The sequence below is a fragment of the Schistocerca serialis genome, chromosome 1, assembly GCF_023864345.2.
Source record: "Schistocerca serialis cubense isolate TAMUIC-IGC-003099 chromosome 1, iqSchSeri2.2, whole genome shotgun sequence".
NCBI lineage: Eukaryota > Metazoa > Arthropoda > Insecta > Orthoptera > Acrididae > Schistocerca > Schistocerca serialis.
In genome coordinates this window covers 836,291,219-836,318,650 of record NC_064638.1, presented here as the reverse complement: position 1 = coordinate 836,318,650, position 27,432 = coordinate 836,291,219, and the positions used below count along the sequence as shown (strand labels likewise).

The following is a 27,432-nucleotide window of genomic DNA, read 5'->3' as shown; positions in this document are numbered from 1 at the left end:
ATTTTTAATACCACATACGACAACATTTGCGTGAAAAACCTCAATAGGTGGTTGGGTCATTCGTAACTCTTGACAGTACATGTAATAGAGGTACTTTGGTTAAATACGTACAGTACGGTTAGATAAGAGCAGAACAACTCGTGACTTCGGCTGTGCTGATAAAGCTCCACGCTAATGTAACTGATAAGATCTGCAACCACACGGCGTTTCAATAAAACGTGTCCCTGGATATTTACTTAAGTTACAAGTGATCAAGTGATACGCAGTGCGACTGTGGTAGTTTGACGTAAGTTGCGATGAATACGTCGCGCAGTCTTGAATAGGAAAACCGCGTTCGTACCCGTACTCGACTGAGAATTTGAAATATCGTCTCGTTACATGCGTGACACTTGAACCTACTGAGATGGGCTATCCGGTGATTGTAAGCTCGTTATTTTCTAATACAAATCCGTTGAGAAATATTGTTCTATTTTTATCACCCTAAATCATGAAGTCCCTGTAAAAGCAGCCGAGAGTTGGCAGATTTCTATTATATTACATGCTGTCTAATTTCACTCATATTGATTACATAACACGGAGTTACTCAAGTTGCGCTAAATACTGTACATAATAAGCAGTGACATGGAATGACTGTCCATCGCTTTCACTCAACTGCAGGAAGGCAGTGTTTTCAGTTTTAAATAGAAAAGAAAATCAACAGAAGACAATTGAATAACACCTTTACGTCAGTAAAAGAGTTCATACGCTGCGAGAGTGAGATGTGTGTATTTTCTCTTTTGAGGGCAAGAGCGACGTATCTCAGCGCACTTCTGTTCCGCAAAATCGTTTTTTGGATTATTGAGTCACTGGAAATTGGTGTTATGTCCCCGTGCTAAGTAATATGCTGCCCAGCGAGCACACCAATCGAATACAAAACAAAAACACTTATTTTCTAAAAAACGTTCTCAATAAACACAATTACTGCAGTGCTACCTTTACAAAGCAAGGACTATTCCTTGTTTAGCATATGAACCACCAGCTAACACATCAGGAAGACGAATTTACTGCATATTGTCAGTCTACAAAGGCAGAAAAGCAAAGACTGCATAATAAATGTGCATGGACGAAAAGAACAGCAAAATTCAGGTTAAAGACCGCAACGAGAAGGCACAGTCTTTCTAGAGCTATGAAGTAGCGCAGACTGTGAACTCGTCACCTTCAGTCTAAGGAAACTGGGTCGACAGCAAACATCTGTTAATAGCCGACGGGGAAAGGCTGTTGTGTTGCCAGGAGGTTAATCTTATCCCTTTTTGCTCTAGGCTATTCGTATTCTGCCGCTGACGCGTCTATTGAACACAGTGTACGGAAAGAAGTTTGGCCACGTTTCAACAAAAATACGGCATCCGAGTACGTTACGTCTTCTGTCGACATTTAGATGGACAGAAAGCATAGCTTCAAGTAAGTGTGTGAGCTGGTTAATAAAACTGTGCACGTACACTCCTGTGGCCGGATGCGTAACAAAGTCCTAGAGTAAAGGACACTTACGTTGGCTCACTGTTGTAGGTGGAGTATTGTACAGTGTTGCACAATCACACTCCCAGAATAATTTCACGGAAAGCAAAAAAAATGTTTCTTAAGCTTCGTCAAAGCTTATGAAATAAGTAGAAATATGTAAACAGAGAATCTCTTGACCTTATAACATTGATGACGGGATAATTTAAAAAACAATTACTGACACAAGTATTAAGGTGCGACATGAGTAGCGCAGGAGGAGACTTATGCCACTGCTGAATAGGTCGTTAGAACAACTGGTTACTCGTTGTTCAAAAATACTTATTTACTGACGCGTTTCGGGCAAAACCCATTATCAGAACATCTGTTCTGATGGCGGGCTATGCGCGGAACGAGTTAATAAATAACAATGTTTGAACACCATTCGACCAGCTATTCCAACGACCTATTCAGTAGTGGCATAGGTCTCTTAAAGACAAAAGCGTTGACACGTCTCATTCATGATTACACTAAATGAAAAAAATTTTATCGTCCCTTGACTTTAAGAATATCTGACATGAAAGACATGTTTTGTGACAGTGGGCTTTTCAAATTGACATTGCAGGACTGAGTCTATTGTCATCTGGCTAGCGGGTCTGAACGAATGTGTTCAGTGTCCCGCACTACATCGTTCGGCACGAGGAGCCACGTCTCTTATCGATCCGAATATCGGAACTGTATGCAACCAGAACAGCGAGAAGATGGCTTATACTACGTTATGCGTGCAAACTGCGGTACAGAATGAATCGATTTTCAACGCTATATTGCATAAACATATGGAAAGACGATTATATTGTCAATCAGCAGTGGAGGCACTCTTTCAGAATTAACAGAGTTATCACATTTCTTTCGCATCCCGAGCACTCACTAAGAGTCGTAGCAGAGTGTCTCTCTCTCTCTCTGTATTTCAGTATGAAAATCCTCAACCTTTAATGCAAGTGTATCTGCTTACTGTGTCATGGGTACGATAAAAAAAGCGATCGAGTGATTTCCAAGAGATTTGTGAATGCTGATGCACTGTCGTGCTTGAAAGTATCCGAACGACCGGAATTGCCTTCCCCCTGATCTGTTTGAAACCCACATAACATAACTGTCTTGCAGGCACTCCAAAGTATTTCGGCACATTCGTCTGACCACAAGAAAATGGTTACCAGAAGAAACTAGTAGAGACACTATTCTGTATAAGTCTAGTTGCAAACAGAAGCCACAATAAGCTGCAGCTTGAAATGATATGATGAAAGTTTTGTGCCGAACCACGATTCGAACCCTGACATGCGGTTTTTGTGGACAGCTTGAGGAGATTGGAATATTGGAGATCAACGAAACGATGGAACTATATCGTCCTGAAGGTGTTAAATCCCTCGAAAGGGAACATTGGAGTTCGAATCGCAATGCAGCACTGATCTTGCTTCCTGGGTAGCACACAGGGCTTCAAGTAGACACAGACAATATTGAGGTCAAATATGCGTAATACGTTACTATTGTATGACGTTTTGGGCAGCCTCGTTTTAAATGTACGTATTGCCTATTAAGGTAGACTTTCGTTATAATGGTCGACTTCGGTTTATTGAGAGAATTTTAGAAAAGAGTGGTTCACCTGTAAAGGAGACCGCATATAGGACGCTGGTGCGACTTGTTCCTGAGTACTGCTCCAATGTTTGGGATCCGTACCAGGTCTGATTGAATGAAGACATCGAAGCAAGTCAGAGGTGGGCTGCTAGATTTGTCATCGGTAGTTTCGAACAACACATATTTGTTACGGAGAGGCTTCGGGAACTCAAATAGGAATCCCTGGAGGGAAGGCCACGTTCTTTTCGAGAAACACTATTGAGAAAATTTATAGAACTGGCATTTGAAGCTGACTGTCGAACTATTCTACTGCTGCCAACATACATTGCACGTAAGAAATACGAAGATAAGATACGAGAAATTAGGTTTCATAAGGGGGCATACAGATTGAGGTTTTGCGCTCGCTCTATTTGTGAGTGGAACAGGAAAGGAAATGACTAGTAGTGGCAGAGGATACCCTCCGCCACGCACTGTATGGCGGCTTGCGGAGTATCTGTGTAGATGTAGTGGAACAGTGCATATATGATAGCGTTTCCTGAAGACTTTTTGAAATGGTTGTCCAGTGAGGTAAAAGAAGATAAACGTTTGAGCACGAAAGTTTAGAAGAATAAGTGTGGTAGGGATTGCTTTCAAGCTTCTGGCTAGGGTTTTTTTAGAAGAATAAGTGTGGTAGGGATTGCTTTCCAGCTTCTGGTTGGGTATTTTAGTGAAATCAGCAGAATGTAGACGGGTGTTCTCGTACAGCAGCAACATTTGATGCAGACTCTTTAGTAGTTTTTCTTATATGATGACTACAAGGCGTCTCAGTCGTTGGCAACAGATAGCAACTCCGATTGACACATCCGTGGAATAAAGTTCGTAACACAAAACACTTCTCTAGTCCCACCAGATGGATGACATTGCATTTTGTAGACTCACGTTGGCCTTCGCTCCAGCTATTTTTTGTTAAGGCCAACCATTATATTCTTTTTATGAAGTTGACACATGGTGATTCAAATACCCGTTTCGTCATCCTGATTTAAGTTTTCCGTTATGTCCTTAAACAGTTTAAGTGAAATACTGGAATCTTTCCTTTGAATGTAAACATCTATTTTACTTCCCAATCCCAGATTCTGATTTCGTCTCTAATGACTTCGATGCAGACGGAGGTTTCATCCTATTCATCCTTTCTTCGCTTTCTTTCCAGCCGGCCGCTGTGGTGGAGCGGTTCTAGGCGCTTTAATCCGGAGTCGCGCTGCTGCTACAGTCTCAGGTTCAAATTCTGCCTCGGTCATGGGTATGTGTGTTGTTCTTAGGTTAGTTAGGTTCAAGTAGTTCTAAGTCTAGGGGACTGATGACCTCAGATGTTAAGTCCCATGGTGCTTAGATTTTTTTCCCCTTATTGTCATTTCCATTCCCCATCAGGGATGGGCTGGTAGCAGCATAAGTGCTGCTCTTCAGCCAAGCGACATAAATAGACAGAAAGACATTAAAAACAATATAAAGGAGATAACATGGCTGAATACAGAAAATGGCGAAACAGAAGCAAGAAGACATACAAAGTGGTGACTGTAAATCGGGGATAAAATTCTAGAAGAAGTATGTTACACAAAAAAACCACACACTACACTAAAAGGCACCAGGCGAAGTACAGCTGGAGCATAAAAGTTCGTAGAATGAGTAAAACAGTCACATGAAGGACGGCGTAGCAAGGATCTGTCATGGACGATAAACAGGTCGAGCACACAATTAAAACCCACATCAATAGATGACACTGTATAACGGCACCGAAACACAACACTAACATAGCACACTGATAACGAATAAAAACATGGGAGGATCTGCAAGGGGCGGGGGGGGGGGGGGGGGACAAGGGAAAAGGGAAGAAGGGGAAAGGAGGCGAAGAGGAGTTGAGAGAAAAGTGGATGAGGTGGGGAGGTGCACTGAAGGAGGGCTCGGAAGGGAAGGGATGGGAAACAGCCGAGGAGGGGATGCAGAGACTCAGGGAGGGAAGGAGGACAATCCACTCTGGGAGAAGGAGGGAGAGGAAAAAGGGGGCTCCTGGGGAGGGGGGGGGAACAAGGTCAGGTAACAGTTGGAAGGAAGGGTATATGTCCCCGGCAGGGGGAGGTGCTGGAAATTGCCCTGATGAAGGAGATGGAGGGTGTGGAGGTGGAGAGAGGGAGGCATACAGCGATACAGGCGTGGCAATGGGCAGGGGGTGGAGAGGAAGGAGGAAACCTGGAGGTGGGGGGGGGGAGATCAAACCTGCGGACAGTGTAAAGGATGTGGGGATGTTGGAGGAAAAGGAGGAGATGGGGGAAGGGGATGAGTTCATACAGGAGATGTGTGGGGGGAAGGAAGGTGGATACGGAAGGCAAGGGGGAGCACATGGCGTTTGAGGATTTGGAGGACCTTGTAAAAGCAGGTGGGTGCAGAGATCCTGGCAACACTGGCATAAAAGAGGATAGTATGGATGAGGGATTTGTAAGTTTGGAGGATTGTGGAAGGATGCAATCCCCATGTCTGGCCAGAGAGGAGTTTGAGGAAGCGGAGGTGGGAATGGGCTTTCTCCTGGATGGTCAGGAGGTGATGGGTCCAGGTGAGGTGACGGTCGAGGGTGAGGCCAAGGTATCTCAGGGTGGGGGTGAGCCAGATGGGGTGAGCATGAAGGGTGAGGTAGAAATCATGGAGACAGAAGGAGCGGATGGCGTGGCCTATGATGATTGCCTGCATCTGGGATGGGTTGAGATGAGGGAACCACTGGTTACACCAAGTGGTGAACTGGTCAAGGCGGGTTTGGAGGGTGCATTGGGACCATTGAAGGGTAGGATAGAGAGCTAGGAGGGCGGTGTCATCAGCATATTGGAGAAGGCAGACAGGTGGGGGTGGCTTGGGCATATCAGCCATATATAAGAGATAAAGGAGAGGGGAGAGAACAGAGCCATGGGGGACGCCAGCAGTGGGATAAAAGATACAGCAGTTGGTGTTGTGGAGGGTGACATAGGAAGGACGGCGTGAGAGGAAGGAAGCGACCAGATGGACAAAATTGACAGGCAGGGCGTAAATTTGGAGTTGGGAGACCAGGATGCCATGCACAGTCATAGTGCTTAGAGCCATTTGAACCATTTTGAACTTTTTTTCCAAACACTGACCACTGAATGCAAAACTCTCGCGACGGTTAAATGGTCTCACATCATCACATTTGCCAACAGTTGGGTGGAACATAGCGACAAATCGTAACAATATCTTTCATCAAAGCCCGTTGGTCTTCTTGTATGTGGCCAATAAATCATATCGAAATGATCCTACTTCAAATGAGAAACTATTTTCTGACGTAATTTCTTCGATGCATTTACCCCGTAACCGGCAAATGGCTCCACTGCTGTAACGGTCTATTAAATCCAAAGGGAACAAAATCTCACACATTAGACTTTTTTTCGTTTCATGCTCCATTTTATAATCTGCAACCCACTGTATTTCCAGTTCACGCGGGTGGCCGTTATGTGATTTTACTTCAATGGCTACAAAATCAAGTCGAAAGTACGTGTCGCGTAGCCGATTTGCTTGTGATTGGCGATAGAGACGAACTACGATACGAATGCTTTGAACGGACTCTGATTACTCCACCTCCACGGAGACAGAATTCTCATCCAACGTGGAGCATCCTTCGTTACGACAAAATCACGAGCCAGCCATATCTGCAGTTTGGTGGTCTACTGCAATAAGTCCATCTGTGTATAATTAAGGACTGGGTTCGATTCTCTTTCCAGGCAAACATTTTTTAGTAACCATGAACAGACCCCTGCGCCTTTGGTAACGCAAACTGAACAGTGTACAGTTGCACCGTGGTTCCAAATCCATATTAACGTTGTATGTCCCTTCGGTACCGATTGGAAGAGACAAGAGAGTATGTGTAGGGCGGGCCAAGACAGGTCATAAGTTGCGGCCATGAGAAACTCTGTCACCAGTATGCGCTCTTACGATAGGAATTTTATTTTATTAATGAACCATTCGTCATGTACGGTCACAGGGCACTTATTTCTTATTGCGTTTGAACTTAGATGCTGAAATATTTGCTGCTGGACTGCAATTTGAAATCCTCACTTTCCTGAGATTTGCCTCGCTCAGGACAATATAATTCCATCGTTTCGTTGTTTCCCCAAGATTCCAAATTCCTCAAGCTCTCCACGAATACCCATAACCGGGTTCGATTCGTGATTCGGCACAAAACCTTTCATCATATCACTTGAAGTTGTAGCTTGAGCACACCAACCTACAGGTGAAAAATAATCGATTTTAACGTCTCTCTGTGCGTTGTCAACTATAACGATTGGTACTGTTGTCAATTCCCAGTCAGAAGCAGATCTTTTCATCACATTACCGATTCAACCGTGCCACTCACTGCTACTGGCGAAAAATAATTCAATAGTTAAAGTCTCTTCGTGTGTAGTTGACAACGATAGTATGTGGGTGGTTCGCAGTCAGCACAAAACGTTTCCTCACATTATTTCGAGTTCAGGGATAAGCGATGAAATAAGCCGGTGTTTAATGTCCATTCGTGGCGAGGAAAACGTCGGGGATAGTTGCTGGGTTCGAATCCCGGTAACGAAAAACTTTTTCATCTCGTCGTTTCGGTCTGTCATCTCTCTACCGTGAAAAAATTTGATATTTAACATTTAATAGTGCCTGGTTAACGATCCGATCAGATGCTGGGTTCGAATCCCCGTCCAACACAAATATTACGTTACGTCATTTCAGTTTTAAATATGCGAACACTTTGTTACTTGTGACTGAAACCATATTTAATATCTTTCGTGATTAACTAGCAGGCTCAATGGCTGCCGCGTAGGAGCCCCGGGTCCTGGTCCAAGACAAAAATTTTCGTCATGTAATTTCAAAGTGAAACTTGGTTTTTGAAATGTCATTTGTTGTAATAAATTTGAGTTTTACAAGCATTAAAGACTGTGCCTTGTGTAATGATCAGTTTCGTGATGTTTTCATAATCGTGGTATCAGTTTGCAACTGGACTGATAGCCATAGAGAACAATGTTCTCCACTGCTCTCTTGTAGTAACCGTTTTGTTTAGTCAAACGGATGTATGGAAATACATTACAGTGCATGTAAGGGAGTTATGTTATGTGGGTTGCATACAAATCACGCGAAAGGCAATTCAAATCGTTCGGATACGTTTGAGCATGATAGTGTTTCGCAATACATTAACACATCTGAAGTATGATCAGTATTAAAGAATTGTATCTACACAGTTTGTAGAATGTCAATGACCTATCACTTGTTCATTCCTACAGATATTTTAACAATGTCGTTCAGTGAATGAGGAAGCTTACTTAGGTGAAAAAGTAATTTTGTGTTAACGTTGGCTTGTTATATGTAGTGTTTCTGGCAGTAAATGTGTTAACCGGTATGTGTTGCTTGCTAGAGAGATCTGAAACTGATTACAAACTGTGGCTATTGACTTTCTTCAAATTCATTTAACCCAAAACGTCCTTCGCTTGTTTGTTAATTATGGACCGACGAAATAGTAAACGTGTCGAATTAGGTGAGGGGGGAGGGGGAAGAAGAAGAACTGACGGGAATCGAAGAATACATACAGTTATGAGGTAAGGTGCCCCAACATCGTCCCAAGTGCAAGTGAAGTCTCGTCGACATAAAAAGCGGAATATCGGCACGACAGTGAGTTCAAACATGGTACAATGATTGGTTTATCGTATCATGAAATTGTGACTCGCACAGGACACGCTGCTACGTCGGAGACGCTTGTGTGGATCCAGTGGATATAAGACGTCATACTCAGAAATGAGCGGATACTGCATCATACAATGTGACCACAAAGCGGGATGACCGCCATCTTGACCGCACGTCCGTAATTGAAGTAAATGTTTCGTTCACGGTGTTGGGCAGAGCTTGGAGCGCTACAACCGATGTGGATATTTTTGTCTCGACGGTTGGAGGTGGGGACTGTGGTATGTATGCCAGTGACTCAGCTTCCATCGAGCAGAAACCGCCAACGCCTCACAGAACATTGGACTCATGAACGCCATCACCGGTGTCGTGAGTGGTAAAGTAAGTTGTTTTTGGACGAGTCCCACTTCAGCTTGTCCCACAGTTATGGACTTGTACGTGTTGGACGCTATCCCGGTGAATGCAGTCTGCATTGTTGCGCAGCGTAGTAACGTGTAAGTGATGGCTTATGTGCGATTGCAGTCTTTCTCGGCGTATTCCATTGATGAATTCTTCTCAGGTAATCAGGCGAGTGGTGACGTCGTCTTGTCGCAATGTTTCGATGAGTTTCGTACCCATAATCTTCTGGCGAACACTTGTGACAAGGCGACGCCACCACTCGGCTGATAACCCGAGAAGAATTCACCAGTGATGGCTTGGGGTGCCACAGTCTATAGCATGCCATCTGCCTGCTGTGTACTGGGGCAATATGAGCAGCAACCGCTGCATCAGGGAGAGCTTAGAGTCCGAAGCACTGATCCTCCTGCAGGCAGCTCCCTATGGCATATTTCAGCAGGACAACACTCGGCCATATATGGCGAGTATATGCAAGCCTTCTTCGAAGGATGATGGGCACCACAGCTTCCCTGAGGTGCGCGTTCGCCTTACATGTAACGCTTCGAACATGTCAGGGATATCGTTCTGGTCGTCCTGCGACCACTGTCGTTGCTTTGTGGATGCGCCTGTTAACCACTTGTCAGTGTGTTTCCCAGCAGCATATCCAGGCCCTCTTTGATTCCAGCCATGACGCCTAGATGCTCTGACTGCGGCACGTGACGGGTTCACACCATACAGAATTCTCACTCTCAGGGTGCATGAACGGTTCTGTAATTCTAATCATTTGTGTATTGTCATGTCTCTAGTCTATGGATTAATTTAATTGTAATCACATGTCTTCTTCTTGTTGCAATTTTTACAAATAGTAGTGTAGTTTCTACAAACAGTTTCAATTTATTAGTGTGGTCTGGCATTTCTTCTTCACTAACGCGTGCAGGGTGTCCCACGAGTCTCGGTAGATAGAGATATGAAAGGAACGATCATTCGAAGCAGAAAAGATGGGCTCTAAAATGCATGCCTTAAGATCTATGACACTTCATCCTGGATGCTGTGAAACACATCTCTAGTACTGAAAAACTCTTTTTCTTATTTTGGTTTGTACTACCTCCTCTCAAAATATGGAAAGCAAAGATCATGCAGGAGAAGAAATTTGTTTCGCAGTATAGAAGATGAAAAAGTACTCATAGCTCTTAAGGTGTGCATTTTAGCGTACATTTTTACTAGACTTTTTGCTTCGAACGATTCTTCCTTTCATATCCCTGAATACTGACCAATCTTCCGGGTACACACTGTATGTCTGTAATACGACACAGTGAAAGAAATTTCTGTGAATATTACTGTAAATTCGTTGAAGACGTTAATTCTGATAAGGAAAAGCTTTTTTTAATCAATGTGGAACTTTTAAACGAGATGTCAGGCGAGAAAATTTACTCAACAGTGAGAGTGAATTAGGGTGGTTCATGGCAGGAAAATGAAATAGCTTATGCGCGGCTTCTTTACACTAAGTAGGATGGAGGCGCAGCAGCCCCTCGCAGAACGTACCCGCACTTGCTGAGGTGGTGGTGTCAGCTTCCGCGGCCCGGCCTTGGGCGACGAGGTGGCATAGTCGCGCGACCGCTTCGCGCGATCGAAGATGCGCGGGTAGGACCTGAAATCAAAGTCGAACAGCCGTTTGTGGCCGCCCGCTGTGGACGAGGCGGTGGAGACGGTGGAGGCACGGTCCCGCAGCGGCCTCCGTATACTGCTCGTCGGCTTTTTCTTCTTTTTCTTCTCCTCGTCCTCGGGCGTCTTGGCCGCGCCCGACATCGTGAACTTGGGCCGCTGCGGCATGTGGAACTTGGGCCTGTCTGGGAGGTGGAACTTGGGCCTTTCCGGCATATTGAACTTGGGGCGTTCTGGCAGACTGAACTTGGGCCTATCCGGGAGGTGGAACCTGGGGCGGTCGGGCATGTTGAACTTGGGCCGTTCAGGCAGGTTGAACTTGGGTCGGTCCGGAAGATTGAACTTGGGCCGTTCGGGCATGGAGAACTTGGGGCGCGACATGCCGCGGATCTTGGAGCGCAGGCGGCCCGCCTGCGAGCGCAGCCGCTGCTGCAGCCCCAGCTGCGCCGCCTCGGGCTCGGCCGTGATGCGCTTGCGGGCGCCGCGCTTGAGCGGCAGGTCCTCCAGGCCCGACGAGTCCAGCTGGCTGGTGTTGATGTCGCAGTCGGTGCGCGACTCGGTCGTCGTGGTGGGCGTCGGCGTGGCCGTGTAGCGGCGCTCCGCCTCGGCGTCGGCAGCGGCGGCGTCGGCGTCAGCGGCGGCGACGGGCTGGCCGTTGGCCGAGTCGCCGAGCTGCGGGCCCGCCATGGCCACGTCCTCCTCGGTGCCGTCGTCGGGCACGGCGAGGTTGTCCTCGAGCGCGGCGCCCAGGAAGCGGCGCTCGCGGCTGTCGGCGCTGGCCGTGCGGGGGCCCAGCTCGGCCACGTCCTTGAGCATCTCCTCGTCGGCCAGGTCGTCGGCCATGTCCACGTCCGACATCTCCGCCGCCACCGCCGACTTCGCCTCTTTGTCCGTCATTTTGGTGACTTCTGGCGGCGGAGAGATCGGCTCGTACAGGTGCTCACTGTAACATAGAAGGGTGCATTGCTGTTATTCCAATCCCTGAGATGCATTCTAAGTGTAATATAAAGCAAAGAAGAAGGAACAGTCCAATGATAGTTATACGGGGCATTCAAATGAAAATGGAACAGATGAACAAAAACGGGGCACCAAAAATTTGGAAATCGCAATGGAGAGATGGGGACTGTGTGGAGGATGTGCAAGGGCTTCAAAGCAAAACTTTTCCATTGTAGTCGAAACATCCTTGGCAACATGTGAGACTGTGGTTTTTTAGAGTACATTTCAGAAGATTCACTGTAGACCCCTTACACATCCTCCATATGTTCCTGATCTCTCGCCAAATGATGTACATGTTTTTGGAGACCCGAGGAAAGGCATTCGTGGCCGCCAACTGGCTTCGGACGGTGACGTGCATGCTTGGGTACAATCATGACTCCGTCGACATCCTCAAACGTTATTCCATGAAGGCAATAACCGTCTTATCTCACAGTGGGATAATTGTATTAATGGTGATTACTTTTGAAGTAATAAATAATTTCCAGAATGAAATTTTCACTCTGCAGCGGAGTTTATGCTGATATAAAACTTATTAGCAGATGCCGAACCGAGAACCAAACTTGGGACCTTTGTCTTTCGCGGGCAAGCGCTCTACCATCCGAGTTACCCAAGCACGACCCCTCGTCACGGCTTTACTTCTTGCAGTACGGCGCCGGCCGCGGTAGCCGAGCGGTTCTAGGCACTTCAGTCCGGAACCGCGCGACTGCTACGATCGCAGGTTCGAATCCTGCCTCGGGCATGGATGTGTGTGATATCCTTGGGTTAGTTAAGTTTAAGTAGTTCTAAGTTCTAGGGGACTGATGACCTCAGATGTTCAGTCCCATAGTGCTCAGAGCCATTCGCAGTACGGCTTCAGTAAACAGTTTACTTACTTTTTGGCCATCTGTCTCGTTTTCGTTTGATTGCCCCTTGAACTTTCATCAATCTTTTATACAATCCACAGTCTGTATGCCGCACGGCACTCGTGGACTTCATTTCTAATAACTGAAATTTCACTATTAGTCTCATAGGATTTATTTTAAATTTTTTGTGCCGTGCTGATTTAGGGCCACATTATCATCTGCAGCCACACTGTAAGTATATAACACAATGACACTAACGTGTGCAATGAAGATGGGAAGGCAGATACTAGTCATGCATAAAAAAAATTGAAAATAATTCCTATGCAACTAATGTCGACATTTTACTCATAAAAAATATGCTCATTTGAGGATGTTGCTTTTAATGAAACTCGGTGTTATTCTTCTCTATTTTGGCCCAGTCATATTTCAGTCTATTGCACAACCGTCACTTAGCTTCGTTTGTTTACTATCAAAGATAAGTTTCATGGAAGAAAAGACTATGAAGTTCACTGAATATTTTTGCACGAAAACACGCACATTCTCTTTTCATTTGCTCATTATATGACTGTTGTCTCAGGTGGGACGACTGTACTTCCTTTACAGCATTTGTTGTTAAAGACGACGTCGTCATATACCTATATTTTTAAGAGAACACCTACATAAGTAGTGTCCTACAAAACCTCAAAAGTAATGACACTGACGTCAACGTCATGATACAGACTTAGACAAGCAAGTGGAAGGAAATCGGTAAAAGCCTCCTACAAAGATTCACCTTTATTTGATTCTCAAGTGATTCAGGGGACTGCCTGATAACCTAAATCTGGACAGTTTCGACCCACCTACTTTTGAGCAAAAGCGCAGTGCACTGACACCGTATCGTCTTACTTGATGTGGGATGTAAGTTGGATTAAGTACGTGTTGTGGGAAATGAATTAGAGTGAACGGGGCCAGGTCTTGTAGGAATAGGTGTGTGATATCTTAATGAAGTTATGTACTTGAGGGTTTGGGAGGGAAAGCTGGACCACACTGCTCTAGAATTGAAATATCTCTATATGGTACAAATCCAACCTCGAACTGTTACCCATTTCAATTCACTCTAACCCTCTACAGACGAAACTTCGTACTTTGGCCGCTCAGTCAATCACAGACATTCACAGCACATATCTATAGTACTACAGTGAAGGTGTGTCGTGAGTGAACTAATGTCGCCGATGCAAAAAACCATCGTGACACTGTGGAGATACTGAAACCATTGATGCCCGAAGTGCATGGAAGTCATATCACACGCAACAATGAAGCATCTCATCTTCATGGTAAATGAGAAACCAAATAAACTCGAATTTACCTCAACGCTTCTTCAAGGTCTAGTGCTCACTGAGCTCCATCGCAGATGGGTGATGTCTACGCCCTTGCTAAGGGCTGTCATTCACGAGAAATACTAGATTTTGTTGCCTTTAATGAAACTAGACTAGAGGTACAGTTTCGGCTATGGTAGAACGGATGGAAGTAGGCACGTCTAGTGTGAAATGGCACAGAAGAAGCATTATGCAAGCGGATAACAAGGCGGCGAAGGAATCGTTTAGTCTGGGCAATGTCTTCCTGGAACACTTTCTTAATAGGCATCCAAGGGGAAGACACTATGACGAAAAGTGATCACGAATCTGTTCTCAGAGATCACAGAGTCTTATATGATGATTATTTTCCCCCGGGAGGAAGTAACAGTTAAGGTAGATAATCTGACTTGTCACGTTAGTAGAAATGTATGCTAACAGTGGAAAGGGCACAATTACGAACTGAAAGTATTTCCTCGACCACCAAATCTCTGACATCTAAACGCTATGAATGTATGTGTGACTACCGAAATATTAGGGTTATATGTGTTAATCCGCCGCCACGTAGGACAAATTGAACGTCTGTAATGTAGACATGAGAGATTCGTAAATATGTGTCCGAAGTTGTATGTCGACCCGATTAATAACATATACTTTCGAAACATGTGTATTCTGTGGGAGGCACCGTAGATGAGAATGGCTCCAAACGTACGCTAAGAGCTATCAGCATCAAGTACTGGTCTATATTTACATCAGAGTAACCAAGTAATTGAGATTTGAGCATGGTATGGGACGATGTCGTTGATTCGCCGTTACCCGTGAGCGCAGTATAGCTGAGTAGATCCGTAAATGAGTACTTCTGCGCGTTATCCGTTAACTTGCAGCTATGAATTCACTTTGTAGGATCGTACTGTATACTAATATTATACAGGGCTGGCTGGTTCAAATGGTTCAAATGGCTCTGAGAACTATGCGACTTAACGGCTGAGGTCATCAGTCGCCTAGAACTTAGAACTAATTAAACCTAACTAACCTAAGGACATCACACACATCCATGCCCGAGGCAGGATTCGAACCTGCGACCGTAGCGGTCTCTCGGCTCCAGATTGTAGCGCCCAGAACCGCACGGCCACTCCGGCCAATATACAGGGCGTTTCAAAAACTATATACATATTATAAATTATTATGTTATCAATACTATCGTTCGCTGCGCCACGGTTCGGTTACTGGAGTAACGTATACATTGTCTAGTTTATATTCATCGCCACTAGACATGGGATGTCTTCTGCTTCCTTGGTTACCGTTACATGTTGCAAAATGACTACTCCGCAGCAGAAATCGTTTTGTGTTCCCGAGTTTGTGAAGTGTGATTCCAGTCAAAGACGTTTCAGGTCGAGGTACCGAACTGATCCTCCGAACGGATGGAATTTTCGCGGATGGTATCGGCAGAGTGTAGACAAAGAGTCCTAGGCGCCCTCGTGTCTCCTACGAAGATATTCGCATGAATTCAAAGCGTTTTGCAAGGTAGTCCTAGAAATGCAACTTGTCGCATCAGTCGGGAGCTAAAACTGCCTACAATACTAGTTGGGCGTAGTTTGAGACGCCGGCTGGCTATCAAGCTGTGCAAGTTACACCTGTTACAGGCACTACGTCATGATGACAAACGGAAACGTGTGGCATTTTCTGATGAGCTTGAGAATGCTGCTGACAATGATTACACTTTCGCACAACGCATCGTTTCCAGTGGTGAAACGTCTTTCCGTCTTAGTGGGAATGTAAACAAACACAGTGTTCGAATTTGGGGCCCAGAGAACCCACATGCACACACTGAAAATGTATGAGATTCACCCAGAGTCAATGTGTTTTGTGCGATATCCCACTCATCTGATTACGGCCCAGTGTTCTTTGATGGAAACATGGTTAACGGTCAGCAGTATCTTATTATGTTACAAAGCTGGTTGTTTCCGAGGCTGAACGATGACAACTTCACTTTTCAACAAGACAAGGCACTCCATCACTGTAGCCGCCAAATGTGTGAATATGTGAATGAAATTATATCGAAACGTTGGTTCGGTCATCAAACATCCGGCCACTTGGCACTTCTCAACTGACCTCCATGGTCACTGGATTTGACGCACTGTGACCAACGTTTATGCACCAATACTTCCGCAGAACCTACAAGAGTTGAAGAACAGGATCTTTACCGCCATAATATCACTGACGATCGACATTCTTACCCGAGTATGGCAGGACATATTGAACGTCTGTAATGTAGACATGAGAGATTCGTAAATATGTGTCCGAAGTTGTATGTCGACCCGATTAATAACATATACTTTCGAAATATGTATATTCTCTTTGAATCACCCTATATATTGAAATTATATATATATTACTTTTATATTATACATTAATTTTCGCAGATGATGCAGTTGTCTGTAATGAAGTATCATCTGAGTGAAGCAGCACATATGAGTAAAGCAACACATATATTCAGTCAGACCTTCAGAAGATTTCAAAGTGGTGCGAAGGTTGGCAACTTGCTTTAAGTGTTAAAATAAGTAAAATTTGTACTTCACAGAACGGAACAACATAGTATCCTGTGGCTACATGATCAAAGAGCTGCAACTGGGATCAGTCAACTCATACAAAAACCTGGGTGTAAAAATCTGTAGGGATATGAAATGAAACAATCATGTGGGTTGATTCGTAGGCAAAGGAGGTGGTCGACGTCAGTTCATTGACGGGATACTAAAGAAATTCAATCAACTCTTCAAAGCAGATTGCTTGCAAGACACTCGTTCTCCCCATCTCTATACATAAAATGCAAAGTCCCGACTGACTCACTCCCTGACTCGTCACCGCCCAGCGCGAACTACTGAGGATAGAAACTTGAAACTTGCTGAGCGTATTGATCTTACACTGTAGGCGTCGTTTAAGACGGGATTTTTCGAAAGTCCACCCCTAAGGAGTGAAATACAGGATGAACTTTTTTTTTTTTTGTTTTTTTTTTGTTTTTGAAAAATGACGTTATTAACGTAATTTGGAAGCTAGACCTACGAAAATTGGTATTTGTTTTCTCGGTCAGAAATAAAGATACGTGAGTTTCGGGATTTTTGAAATTGTAACCCCTATATAGGTGAAATAGGAGATGAACATTTTTATTAGAATATTTCGTCACATTAAAACATTTTTAAAGTTAAATCCATGAAAATTTGTATTTGATTTCTAAATAAATAGTACTAGGAGATGAATGTTTCTATGGAAATATCACCACAAGAACTCAAAAGGCCGGATCAACAAACATTTTCAACTCTAGATACCAGAACAGTTTTTTGTTCGGAAGTAAATTCGGACCATGCTTCTATGGGCTTAATTAGTGAACCAAGTCAGAAGGTGTTGCGATTTATGAGTAAAGAAAAATTCGATTAACGGGAAACGAAAAAATCGGTACAGACCACACAGTCAACATGAGCTAAGCAGCGGGCGCTAGGCTAGTCCTACAATATTGTTCAAATGTGTGACACCAGTACCAGATAGAACCAACGGGGTATAGTGAACGCATACAGAGAACGGCAGCACAAATGGTCACAGGTTTGTTTAATCCGCGAGACACTCACAGAGATGCTGTAGTAACTGATCTGGCAGACACGTGAAGATAGACATAATAAACCATCCTGAGAAAGACTATTTACAGAGATTCAAGAACCAGCTGTAAGCGATGAATCTGGAAACAGACAACCGCGCAGAAAAAATTATACTAATTACAGTTGCCTTATCATTTCCCTGTACAACTTCACTGTTAGCTTAACTCATTCTGCTGTGTAAAAGAAACACGCCGCACAAAGAAACAAATGACAGAATGACAAATCACGAAAGTCGAGGCACAGGCGGCAGCTGAGGCAGCAGAGTGGTATGGCAGTGGTGAGCAGGGCGGAGGAGGTGACCCAGCTGGCTGTCAGGCTGGTAGCTGCCACTGACCGGCGCCGGCGCCTGTGGCGGGCCTGCTCGCAGGCGGCGCACGCCAAGTAGACGCAGGTGAGGCCGCCGTGCCGCAGCGCCGACAGCACCGGCCGCGCCGCGTGCTCCGCCGGCCGCCGCATCGCCGCTCACTGGCTGGCTGGCTGCACGCGCTACACTCCACTCCACGCCACACCTGCTGCTCCAAGGCCGGTCGTCCCAAGCGCGCTCTCTGTTCGCAACTTTCTTTGCTCGCGGAGGTCTCTGCCCCTGTTTCATACTTACAGGGGCAGATAGAGGAAGGGCTGTAGGAATTTCCTTGCCTCGTCGCAGGGCACAGATTTACACTACTGGCCATTAAAATTGGTACACCACGAAGATGACGTGCTACAGAAGCGAAATTTAACCGACAGGAAGAAGATGCTGTGATATGCAAATGATTAGCTTTTCAGAGCATTCACACAAGGTTGGCGACACCTACAACGTGCTGACGTGAGGAAAGTTTCCAACCGATTTCTCATACACAAACAGCAGTTGACCGGCGTTGCCTGGTGAAACGTTGTTGTGATGCCTCGTGTAAGGAGGAGAAATGCGTACCATCACGTTTCCGACTTTGATAAAGGTCGGATTGTAGCCTATCGCGATTGCGGTTTATCGTATCGCGACATTGCTGCTCACGTTGGTCGAGATCCAATGACTGATAGCAGAATATGGAATCGGTGGGTTCAGGAGGGTAATACGGAATGCCGTGCTGGATCCCAACGGCCTCGTATCACTAGCAGTCGAGATGACAGGCATCTTATCCGCATGGCTGTAACGGATCGTGCAGGCACGTCTCGATCCCTGAGTCAACAGATGGGGACGTTTGCAAGACAACAACCATCTGCACGAACAGTTCGACGACGTTTGCAGCAGCATGGACTATCAGGTCGGAGACCGTGGCTGCGGTTACCCTTGACGCTGCATCACAGACAGGAGCGCCTGCGATGCTGTACTCAACGACGAACCTGGGTGCACGAATGGCTAAACGTAATTTTTTCGGATGAATCACCTCTTGTTCGCATTGACGGCACTTTGAACAGTGGACGTTACATTTCAGATGTGTTACGACCCGTGGCTCTACCCTTCATTCGATCCCTGCGATACCCTACATTTCAGCAGGATAATGCACGACCGGATGTTGCAGGTCCTGTACGAGCCTTTCTGGATACAGGAAATGTTCGACTGCTGCCCTGGCCAGCACATTCTCCAGATCTCTCACCAATTGAAACCGTCTGGTCAATGGTGGCCGAGCAACTGGCTCGTCACAATACGCCAGTCACTACTCTTGATCAACTGTGGTATCGTGTTGAAGTTGCATGGGCAGCCTGTATACGCCATCCAAGCTCTGTTTGACTCAATGCCCAGGCGTATGAAGGCCGTTATTACGGCCAGAGGTGGTTGTTCTGGGTACTGATTTCTCAGGATCTATGCACTGAAACTGCGTGAAAATGTAATCACATGTTTGTTCTAACATAATATATGTGTCCAATGAATACCCGTATATCATCTGCATTTCTTCTTGGTGTAACAATTTTAATGGCCAGTAGTGTATAACGAACTGTAACTATACACGACAAACGTCATATTTCAACCGGCAAGAGATACCGATAAGTATTTTGTAATTGTTTTTAATGACGTTAGCCGCATTTGGCGATGGAAAAGAATGAATGGTAACAGGTGAAAATTGTGCCGGACTGGGACTCGAACCCGGATTATGCGCTTGATGCGTGCGCTCGCTTTAACCGCCTCGGCCATCCGAGCCCGCTTCCCTTCCGACGACAATTCCCAGACTGTTATCCACTACTGATGTAGCGACACCTACTCATGAACCCCTTATTCATAGTCCCTGATTCCCGTATGACATCGGGTACGGTGTGCATCTGCGCAGATAGAAAGGATCGTTGGTCGTCGGATATGCACAGAATGACAGTTATTGAATTACATGAAATAAAATCGTCATAACTTCTGAACGGTTTGCGTTAGGACGTTCAAACAGCACAGTTGGCAGTGGGGTATGATGAGAATTAGTATGCGCTGTATGGTTTGGTTTAGCGACGAAGTCCACTTTCATTTGGATGGGTTCGTCAATAAGCAAAACTAGCACATTTGGGGGCTGACAATCGCATTTCACGATCGACAAGTCTCATCACCCTCAACGGGAGACTCTGTGGTGTTGTGTGTCCAGTCACGGAGTAATCGGTGCGATGTTCCTTGATGGCACGGTGATTACCGAATATGAAGGTTTTGGAAGATGATTTCATCTCCATTATCCGAACTGACCCTGATTTCGACAATGTGTGGTTTATGCAAGGCGGAGCTCGACCCCATCGAAGCAGGAGAGTGTTTGATTTCCTGGAGGAGCACTTTGGGGACCGTATTTGGGCTCTGGGGTAATCAGAGGCCACTGGCGTGGGACTCGAATGGCCACCAAATTGTTCAGATCTGAACACATGTTCCTCCTTTTTGTGGGGGCTATATTGAAGGCAAGGTCTAGAGCAATAATCTGAAAACCATTGGTGAGGCGGAAACAGCCGTTCAGGAGATCAACGACAGCATCGATGTTCCGACACTTTCGCGGGTCATGCAGAATTTCGCTGTTCGTCTGCGCCACATCATTGCCAATGATGGCAGGCACATCGAACATGTCATAACCTAAATCCGAATATCTGTGTTGACATTTACGCGTTCAATAAAGTGTGTGCTCGTCGTAGTTTGTAACGAATTTGCGTTTTTTTTTTTTTTTTTCATACGGTCCAACATATGTCACCCTATATAGTTCGATTCTCGACGCCAACGGCATTGCCGCCGTGGAAACACCGGTTCCCGTCAGATCACCGAAGATAAGTGCTGTTGGGCTTGGCTAGCACTTAGATGGGTGATATTTCCAGGTTTGCCGAGCGCTGTTGGCAAGCGGGGTGCGTTCAGCCCCTGTGAGGCCAATTGAGAAGCTAGCTGATCGTGAAGCAGCAGCTGCGCACACAAAAACTGACGACGACCGGGTGAGCGGCGTGCTGATCTCATGGTCCTCGAAGTGCAGCTATCGATTGAGGCTAACACAGCGGTAGTTCAGTACCTTTGGGCCTTTGGACGGAGACACGTATATTAAAGTTAACTACTAGAGCTAACATTGCAACACTAATGACGTGGCGTCAACTGTTAATCTTCGTCTACTACTACAATAGGTTAGGCTATGGTGCGCGAAAGCTCTCCACGTTTGGAGACGCATGTAGAGTGTCTCCACAAAAAAGGATCGAACCCTGCTGTAATAATAGACGAAAATTAACAGTATCAATACTGACGCATAAGCTCTTGTAGCCGGCCGTTGTGGCCGAGCGGTTCTAGGCACTTCAATCCGGAATCGCGCTACTGCTACGGTCGCAGGTTCGAGTCCTGCCTCGGGCATGGATGTGTGTGATGTTCTTAGGTTAGTTAGGTTTAAGTAGTTCTAAGTCTAGGGGTCTGATGACCTCAGATGTTAAGCCCCATAGTGCTCAGAGCCATTAAGCTCTTGTAAATAACTTTAAGATAGATGATGATCAGCGGTTCAAAACTGATTATAAATAAATAATTATTGATCACAAACTCTTGGGAGGGAAAATATAACGCTTTTCAAATAACTGCGAGATGTGAGGCACAACCTCCAAAAAAGACAACAACAATAATTTATTAGTCAGTCTTGATCGCTATATAGGCCTACATCACTGCATTACTGGTTTGAATAAATCGTTAAAAGCTTCAGATCCAAAGGACTTACTGAAACTGACAGTTCAGGGTCGTATACAGGGTGTCCCGTTTATCTTGGCCACCCTAAATAACTGTTTGATCAGATACAACTTACAAAATGTTTCAAGCAAATGTTCATTAGCCGTCAGGGGGACATCAATCAGCATGATTTCCTTGGCTGTAGCTTCGCTTTTTACAAAGATGTGAACAGCGGCATGACTTTTTCAAATGGCACCCTGTATTTTTTATTCGGTAATTCAGTTCCTCCCCTAAAGACCTATTCAAAAATGTATCACAGTGTACCATTCACTGAAACACAACGTTGTTAATTACATAGCACAACATTGACTTTGAGCCCGGGATCACAAACTCGTCCAATTGATGGAGTTGTCAGCAAACAACTGAAAAACAAGTAAAAACATAACACAAAATTGACTTCGACTCTCCTGTACCATTGGCCACGCTTAGAAGGTGCTCAAAGTGGTGACCCTGGACACCGGTACACTGGTGCACTCGTTGAATGAAGGAATTATTTACTGCTGCCAGTGTTGCCTGCTGAAGAGAATTACAAGCAAGCACGATACTTTCCTGCATGTCCTCTGCATTCTTTACAGATTGGTCCCGCTCCAGTTAACAGATCATTACCGACGAGTGTGCGGAGAGTCGCCTCTATTTTGGTAGTAAGAGAAATATTCTTAAAATCCTGAAATCTAGATGTGATACACTGCAACCATTTATATGACTATGCAGAGGTGTCGCTGATCCGGACCTCCTCTTCGAGTACATCGAGCAGCTCTTGTAAGTGAAAATATGCAATGAATGGACTGACCACAAAAGTCTCCGAGTTTGTATGGTGCAGAACTTGTCTTGGATCCTTATAGAAGAATACTTACACCCGTCACTCGCCACTAGGGCTTTTACAAATTCCGTCGTCCAAGATGGCGCAGTGATGACAGAGATTTCCACCCTTTGTATTTTTTAAAATGTGTATATTATATTTGAGACCTTTCATAACAAATATTTTGGAAATATATGCCGAATGTTTTGCGATTAAATGATACTTCATTCTGTTACGTTTCGGACATATTGTGTAGGAAATTTGCTCTAATTTCCTGACGATGCTTAAGTTTTGAGCACTAGGATATTGTTCATCCCAAAGTAGATAAACGAATGGTAACATTGGGATCTTTGTTGATACATGCTTTCCGTTTGCTTTGGTATCTTCCATCTGATAGCGACCTCTCTTGCACACAGTACGAACGATCCAGTGTAGCATCCGAGGATTAGCTGAAAGTTTCTGACCTAGCACATACAGAATCTATAAACGAATTGTGAAACTTCGTCTTTCGTATAAGACCCTCCAAAGATTCCAAAGATCATATTAGAAGTAGGCACTTGAATTTTGTTTTGTGAAGATGTGTTTCTAAAATTGAACACAGCCATTAATAGCAGAAGAGTACGTAGTTAGATGTAGATATGATCTCATCAGCAGACAATCCAAGCGCAACATCAACGTGCAACGATGTTAGTTTTGCACTAGAGCCGATAGTAGAGTGTCAGTCTGGCTTTTTCTACACATTTCAAAAAAATCGAAGCTAAAATAATCACTCAGGAGTTGTTTAGTTTAATAACAGCCTGGAACAGTCGTGTGGTCGTGGAATCACACGGCTGTGTCACATAGACCTTACATCGCGTGTGAAACATTTTTGTTACGGCGTATTGATGGAATGCTGTCATCTGTTAGATCAGTTCGTAGTAAAAAACTGCTATAATAGTTTCCAAAGATCCTTGAACGCTGCGTTGGCTTGTGGCTTACCCTATGGTAGTGGGAAGATAAACAGATACGTAAGAACAATCTCCAGTACCTAAAACTGTTTTAAAGATTGGGTTGTATTACGAAGGGAGTAAAGGAGGACTGTTGCCTAAGCCAACCTGTTGAACCTTTATGTGGAATATGCCGTAAAGTTGATGACGTATTCCGTCTCGTGGAAATCAAGGAGGGCACTAAGAGTAGAATAGAAGCGAGAATCTTTTTAAACATAAACCAAGAAAGTCAGATGTATGGAAATAGTGACTTGGTTAAAACATGCGGGAAGCAAGATAGCTAAAGCTAGTGAGACCTCATAAGCAAATTACGCATACTGAATAAAAACTCTCATCTGTTGAAGTATATTCACGCCGAGTGTAGGAAACAGTCCTTGAATGTGCATGTGTTGAACAGAGTGTTGTATTAAGTGTCGTGTTATAAAACGATGTTAGTAATTAAGTGGCCAGATAAAATACGCAGTGAGAAGATACAAACATAGGAAATGACAGAAGCATACGTAATCCCCTACCTGGGGAAGGACAGTTTAATGTGATCTACATCTACATCTATATATACACTCCGCTAGCCACCAACCGGTGTGTGGCGGAGGGCACTATTCGCGCCAAAGTCATATCCCCCCCCTCCCCACCCCCCCACCCTCTGTTCCACTCGTGGATCGCGCGAGGGTAAAACGACTGCCTGAACGCCTCAGTACGAGCTCTAATTTCCCCTATCTTTGAACGATGATCATTGCGCAGTTTCAAAGTTGGTGGTAATAATGTATGCTGTACATCCTTGGCGAAGATCGGATTTTGGAATTTAGCGAGCAGCCCCTTCCGCTTAGCGCGTCGTCTGTCTGCAAGTGTGTCCCACTTCAAACTTTCTATGAGATTTGTAACGCTCTCGCGATTGCTAAATGTACCAGTCACGAATCTTGCCGCTCTTCTTTGGACTTTCTCAATCGCTTGGATCAGACCCAACTCGTAAGGGTCCCATACAGACGAACAATACTCCAAGACTGGACGAACTAAAATATTGTAAGCAATTTCCTTTGTTGAAGAACTGCATCGCTTCAGGATTCTGCCAATAAACCGCAATCTAGAGTTCGCCTTATCCGTTATTTGTGTAATATGTGGTGCATCTTCCAAGAGACACGAACTCGGCACTGAAAGGAGAATTAGAGGGGAAATATTAGAACAGGGTAAACAATTTATCGAGAACGATAAGTGCGATATATATGCAGAAATTGAAAGATTTCCGTAATGTAGGAAGATTTTGAGGACGACGTCGAACTAGTCGAATGACAGATGACTTTGAAAAGATGATTCCAGAATTCCTCCTTGCTAAATAGCACGTTAGACTTCTTCCCGAAGCAATTTAAAGAGGACCGTAAGTTTTCTTGTAAACAGTATCTACGGAAAAGAAATGTAAAAATGTGCGACCGCAACTGACTTGCTGTTCGAGATGTTGACACCGAAAGTAAGGCCGCAACCTGGCTCGCCTCTCACCTGCTAGGGCTAGGCCCGGCGACGGCGTGAAAGCCACGCGTGCGCGACGCGTGGGCACTTGCAGGCACGAGTTCGCCCACGGCGCCGGCATCAGCATACAGACGACGTTCCTCTCTTCTTTTTAAACTAATTATGCACGAACGCCCGGTGTACAGGGACGGCAATGTGATACCGTCGTTGTTCACAGGGAGGTATATTCATTTCACTTATCCTCTCGCTTGCCAAGAAATACGTGTCGTGTAGCTGTACGCCTGGCGCTCTAAGTAAGTGGCGAGATGTCAGAGACTGCTTAATTGCATGTCAGGTTTCCCTCATTACAGGCCAGCGGGACAGAGCAGATAGCGTAGCTGCACCTGCAGCTAGAAAGAGAGGAGTGCAGTATAAATATTTGTAGATTGGTTTCTGGTTAGATTTTCGACAAGACAATGACCAACTAATGACAAATGGTCTGTGAATGTGACTGCAAGGAAGAAATTTATTGTCTATGAAACGCGTGCGTAATTAATTTTGTGAATTTCTTCTACGGGTATGAACAACATCATCGCCTGAACTGAGGGGCACAACAGATCTCACAACAGAGCACAATAAAAGAATGTTAGATTTTAGCATCTCGTCGATGCCAAGGTCACTAGAGGTGGAGTGCTAACTCACCTTGAGAGAGAGACAAGGGAACGATCAGATGTGGCTCTTCGAAGCAACCATCCAGACATTCGCCAGAAGCGAATTAGTGAAAATACGGAAAACGTATGTTAGGATGGTCAAGGGGGAATTGGATTTGATCCCTTCGAACACGTCTCCATGCACAAATGATCCGCTCGGCAACTGCGGCAGATTCTCGGACGTTATTACATGAAGAAGTTGCCTCTTTATCGCTACAGACGATTTCCAGCAGAAAGAACGAGCGAGGCATTTTGAGATCTTCTTCTCCTTCTTCTTCCTTCCTTCCTAGGCTAATGTCTGCTCCCAGTTTACTCTGAGTTTTTTGCGCCATCTTTACCTTGGGAGGCCGATATATCTTTTACCAGCTAGTAATTTATTTCTTACGATTTTCACAATCTTTCTTTCATCCATCCTGTGTATGTGTTCGTTTCCTTCATGATTTCTCTTGTGTACCCATTTATTAATGGAGTCCACTTTACAACCTTTTCTAATGTTTTCACTTCTCTCTCTATCACGCAGTGTTATCGCTGTAATCCTTCGCAAAATTTTAGTTTTCATGGTTTCCGAAAAATCTTTTTCTTTTTGACGTTTCCGGTCTTGTCTCAGCGGTGTATGTCATAACTGGTCTCACTATTGGTTTGTACACTCTTGCCTTTGCATCTTTTCCTATTGCTTGTTTTCCCAAATAGTATGATTTAAACCCCCTGCCACTTTATTTGCTTTTGCTATTTGTTGTCTAACTTCCCTTTCGACATTTCCACTGCTGGACGGTTCAATACCACTATATTTAAATGTCATTACGTGTTGAATAATTTTCGCATCCACTTCCAGTTCACATCTAATTAGTTCCACGAATGTGGTCATATATTTTTCTTTTTGTGTGGACATATCCATCTCTAGGTTTTTGGCTGGCACGTAAAATATATATAAAATTTTCTGCAGATTATCTTCACTGTTTGCCAGAAGAACTGCATCGTCAGGATAACAAATGATTTTTATTTCTTCGTCCCCCATTCTATAACCACTATCAGTTAATACACTCCTGGAAATGGAAAAAAGAACACATTGACACCGGTGTGTCAGACCCACCATACTTGCTCCGGACACTGCGAGAGGGCTGTACAAGCAGTGATCACACGCACGGCACAGCGGACACACCAGGAACCGCGGTGTTGGCCGTCGAATGGCGCTAGCTGCGCAGCATTTGTGCACCGCCGCCGTCAGTGTCAGCCAGTTTGCCGTGGCATACGGAGCTCCATCGCAGTCTTTAACACTGGTAGCATGCCGCGACAGCGTGGACGTGAACCGTATGTGCAGTTGACGGACTTTGAGCGAGGGCGTATGGTGGGCATGCGGGAGGCCAGGTGGACGTACCGCCGAATTGCTCAACACGTGGGGCGTGAGGTCTCCACAGTACATCGATGTTGTCGCCAGTGGTCGGCGGAAGGTGCACGTGGCCGTCGACCTGGGACCGAACCGCAGCGACGCACGGATGCACGCCAAGACCGTAGGATCCTACGCAGTGCCGTAGGGGACCGCACCGCCACTTCCCAGCAAATTAGGGACACTGTTGCTCCTGGGGTATCGGCGAGGACCATTCGCAACCGTCTCCATGAAGCTGGGCTACGGTCCCGCACACCGTTAGGCCGTCTTCCGCTCACGCCCCAACATCGTGCAGCCCGCCTCCAGTGGTGTCGCGACAGGCGTGAATGGAGGGACGAATGGAGACGTGTCGTCTTCAGCGA

At 45.2% G+C, this 27,432-nt stretch overlaps 1 protein-coding gene across 5 annotated transcripts in view; it reads right to left on the bottom strand.

Annotated features, from left to right (window-relative positions):
• The window catches only part of LOC126484870 (titin), a 471,820-nt gene that overhangs the window by 115,036 nt on the left and 329,352 nt on the right, over positions 1–27,432 (bottom strand). For all 5 annotated transcript variants that reach the window (XM_050108484.1, XM_050108492.1, XM_050108469.1 and 2 more), the window contains one exon: positions 10,699–11,761. In XM_050108484.1, coding sequence (XP_049964441.1) covers positions 10,699–11,761 — 1,063 coding nt within the window. The remainder of the gene's footprint in view (positions 1–10,698; positions 11,762–27,432) is intronic.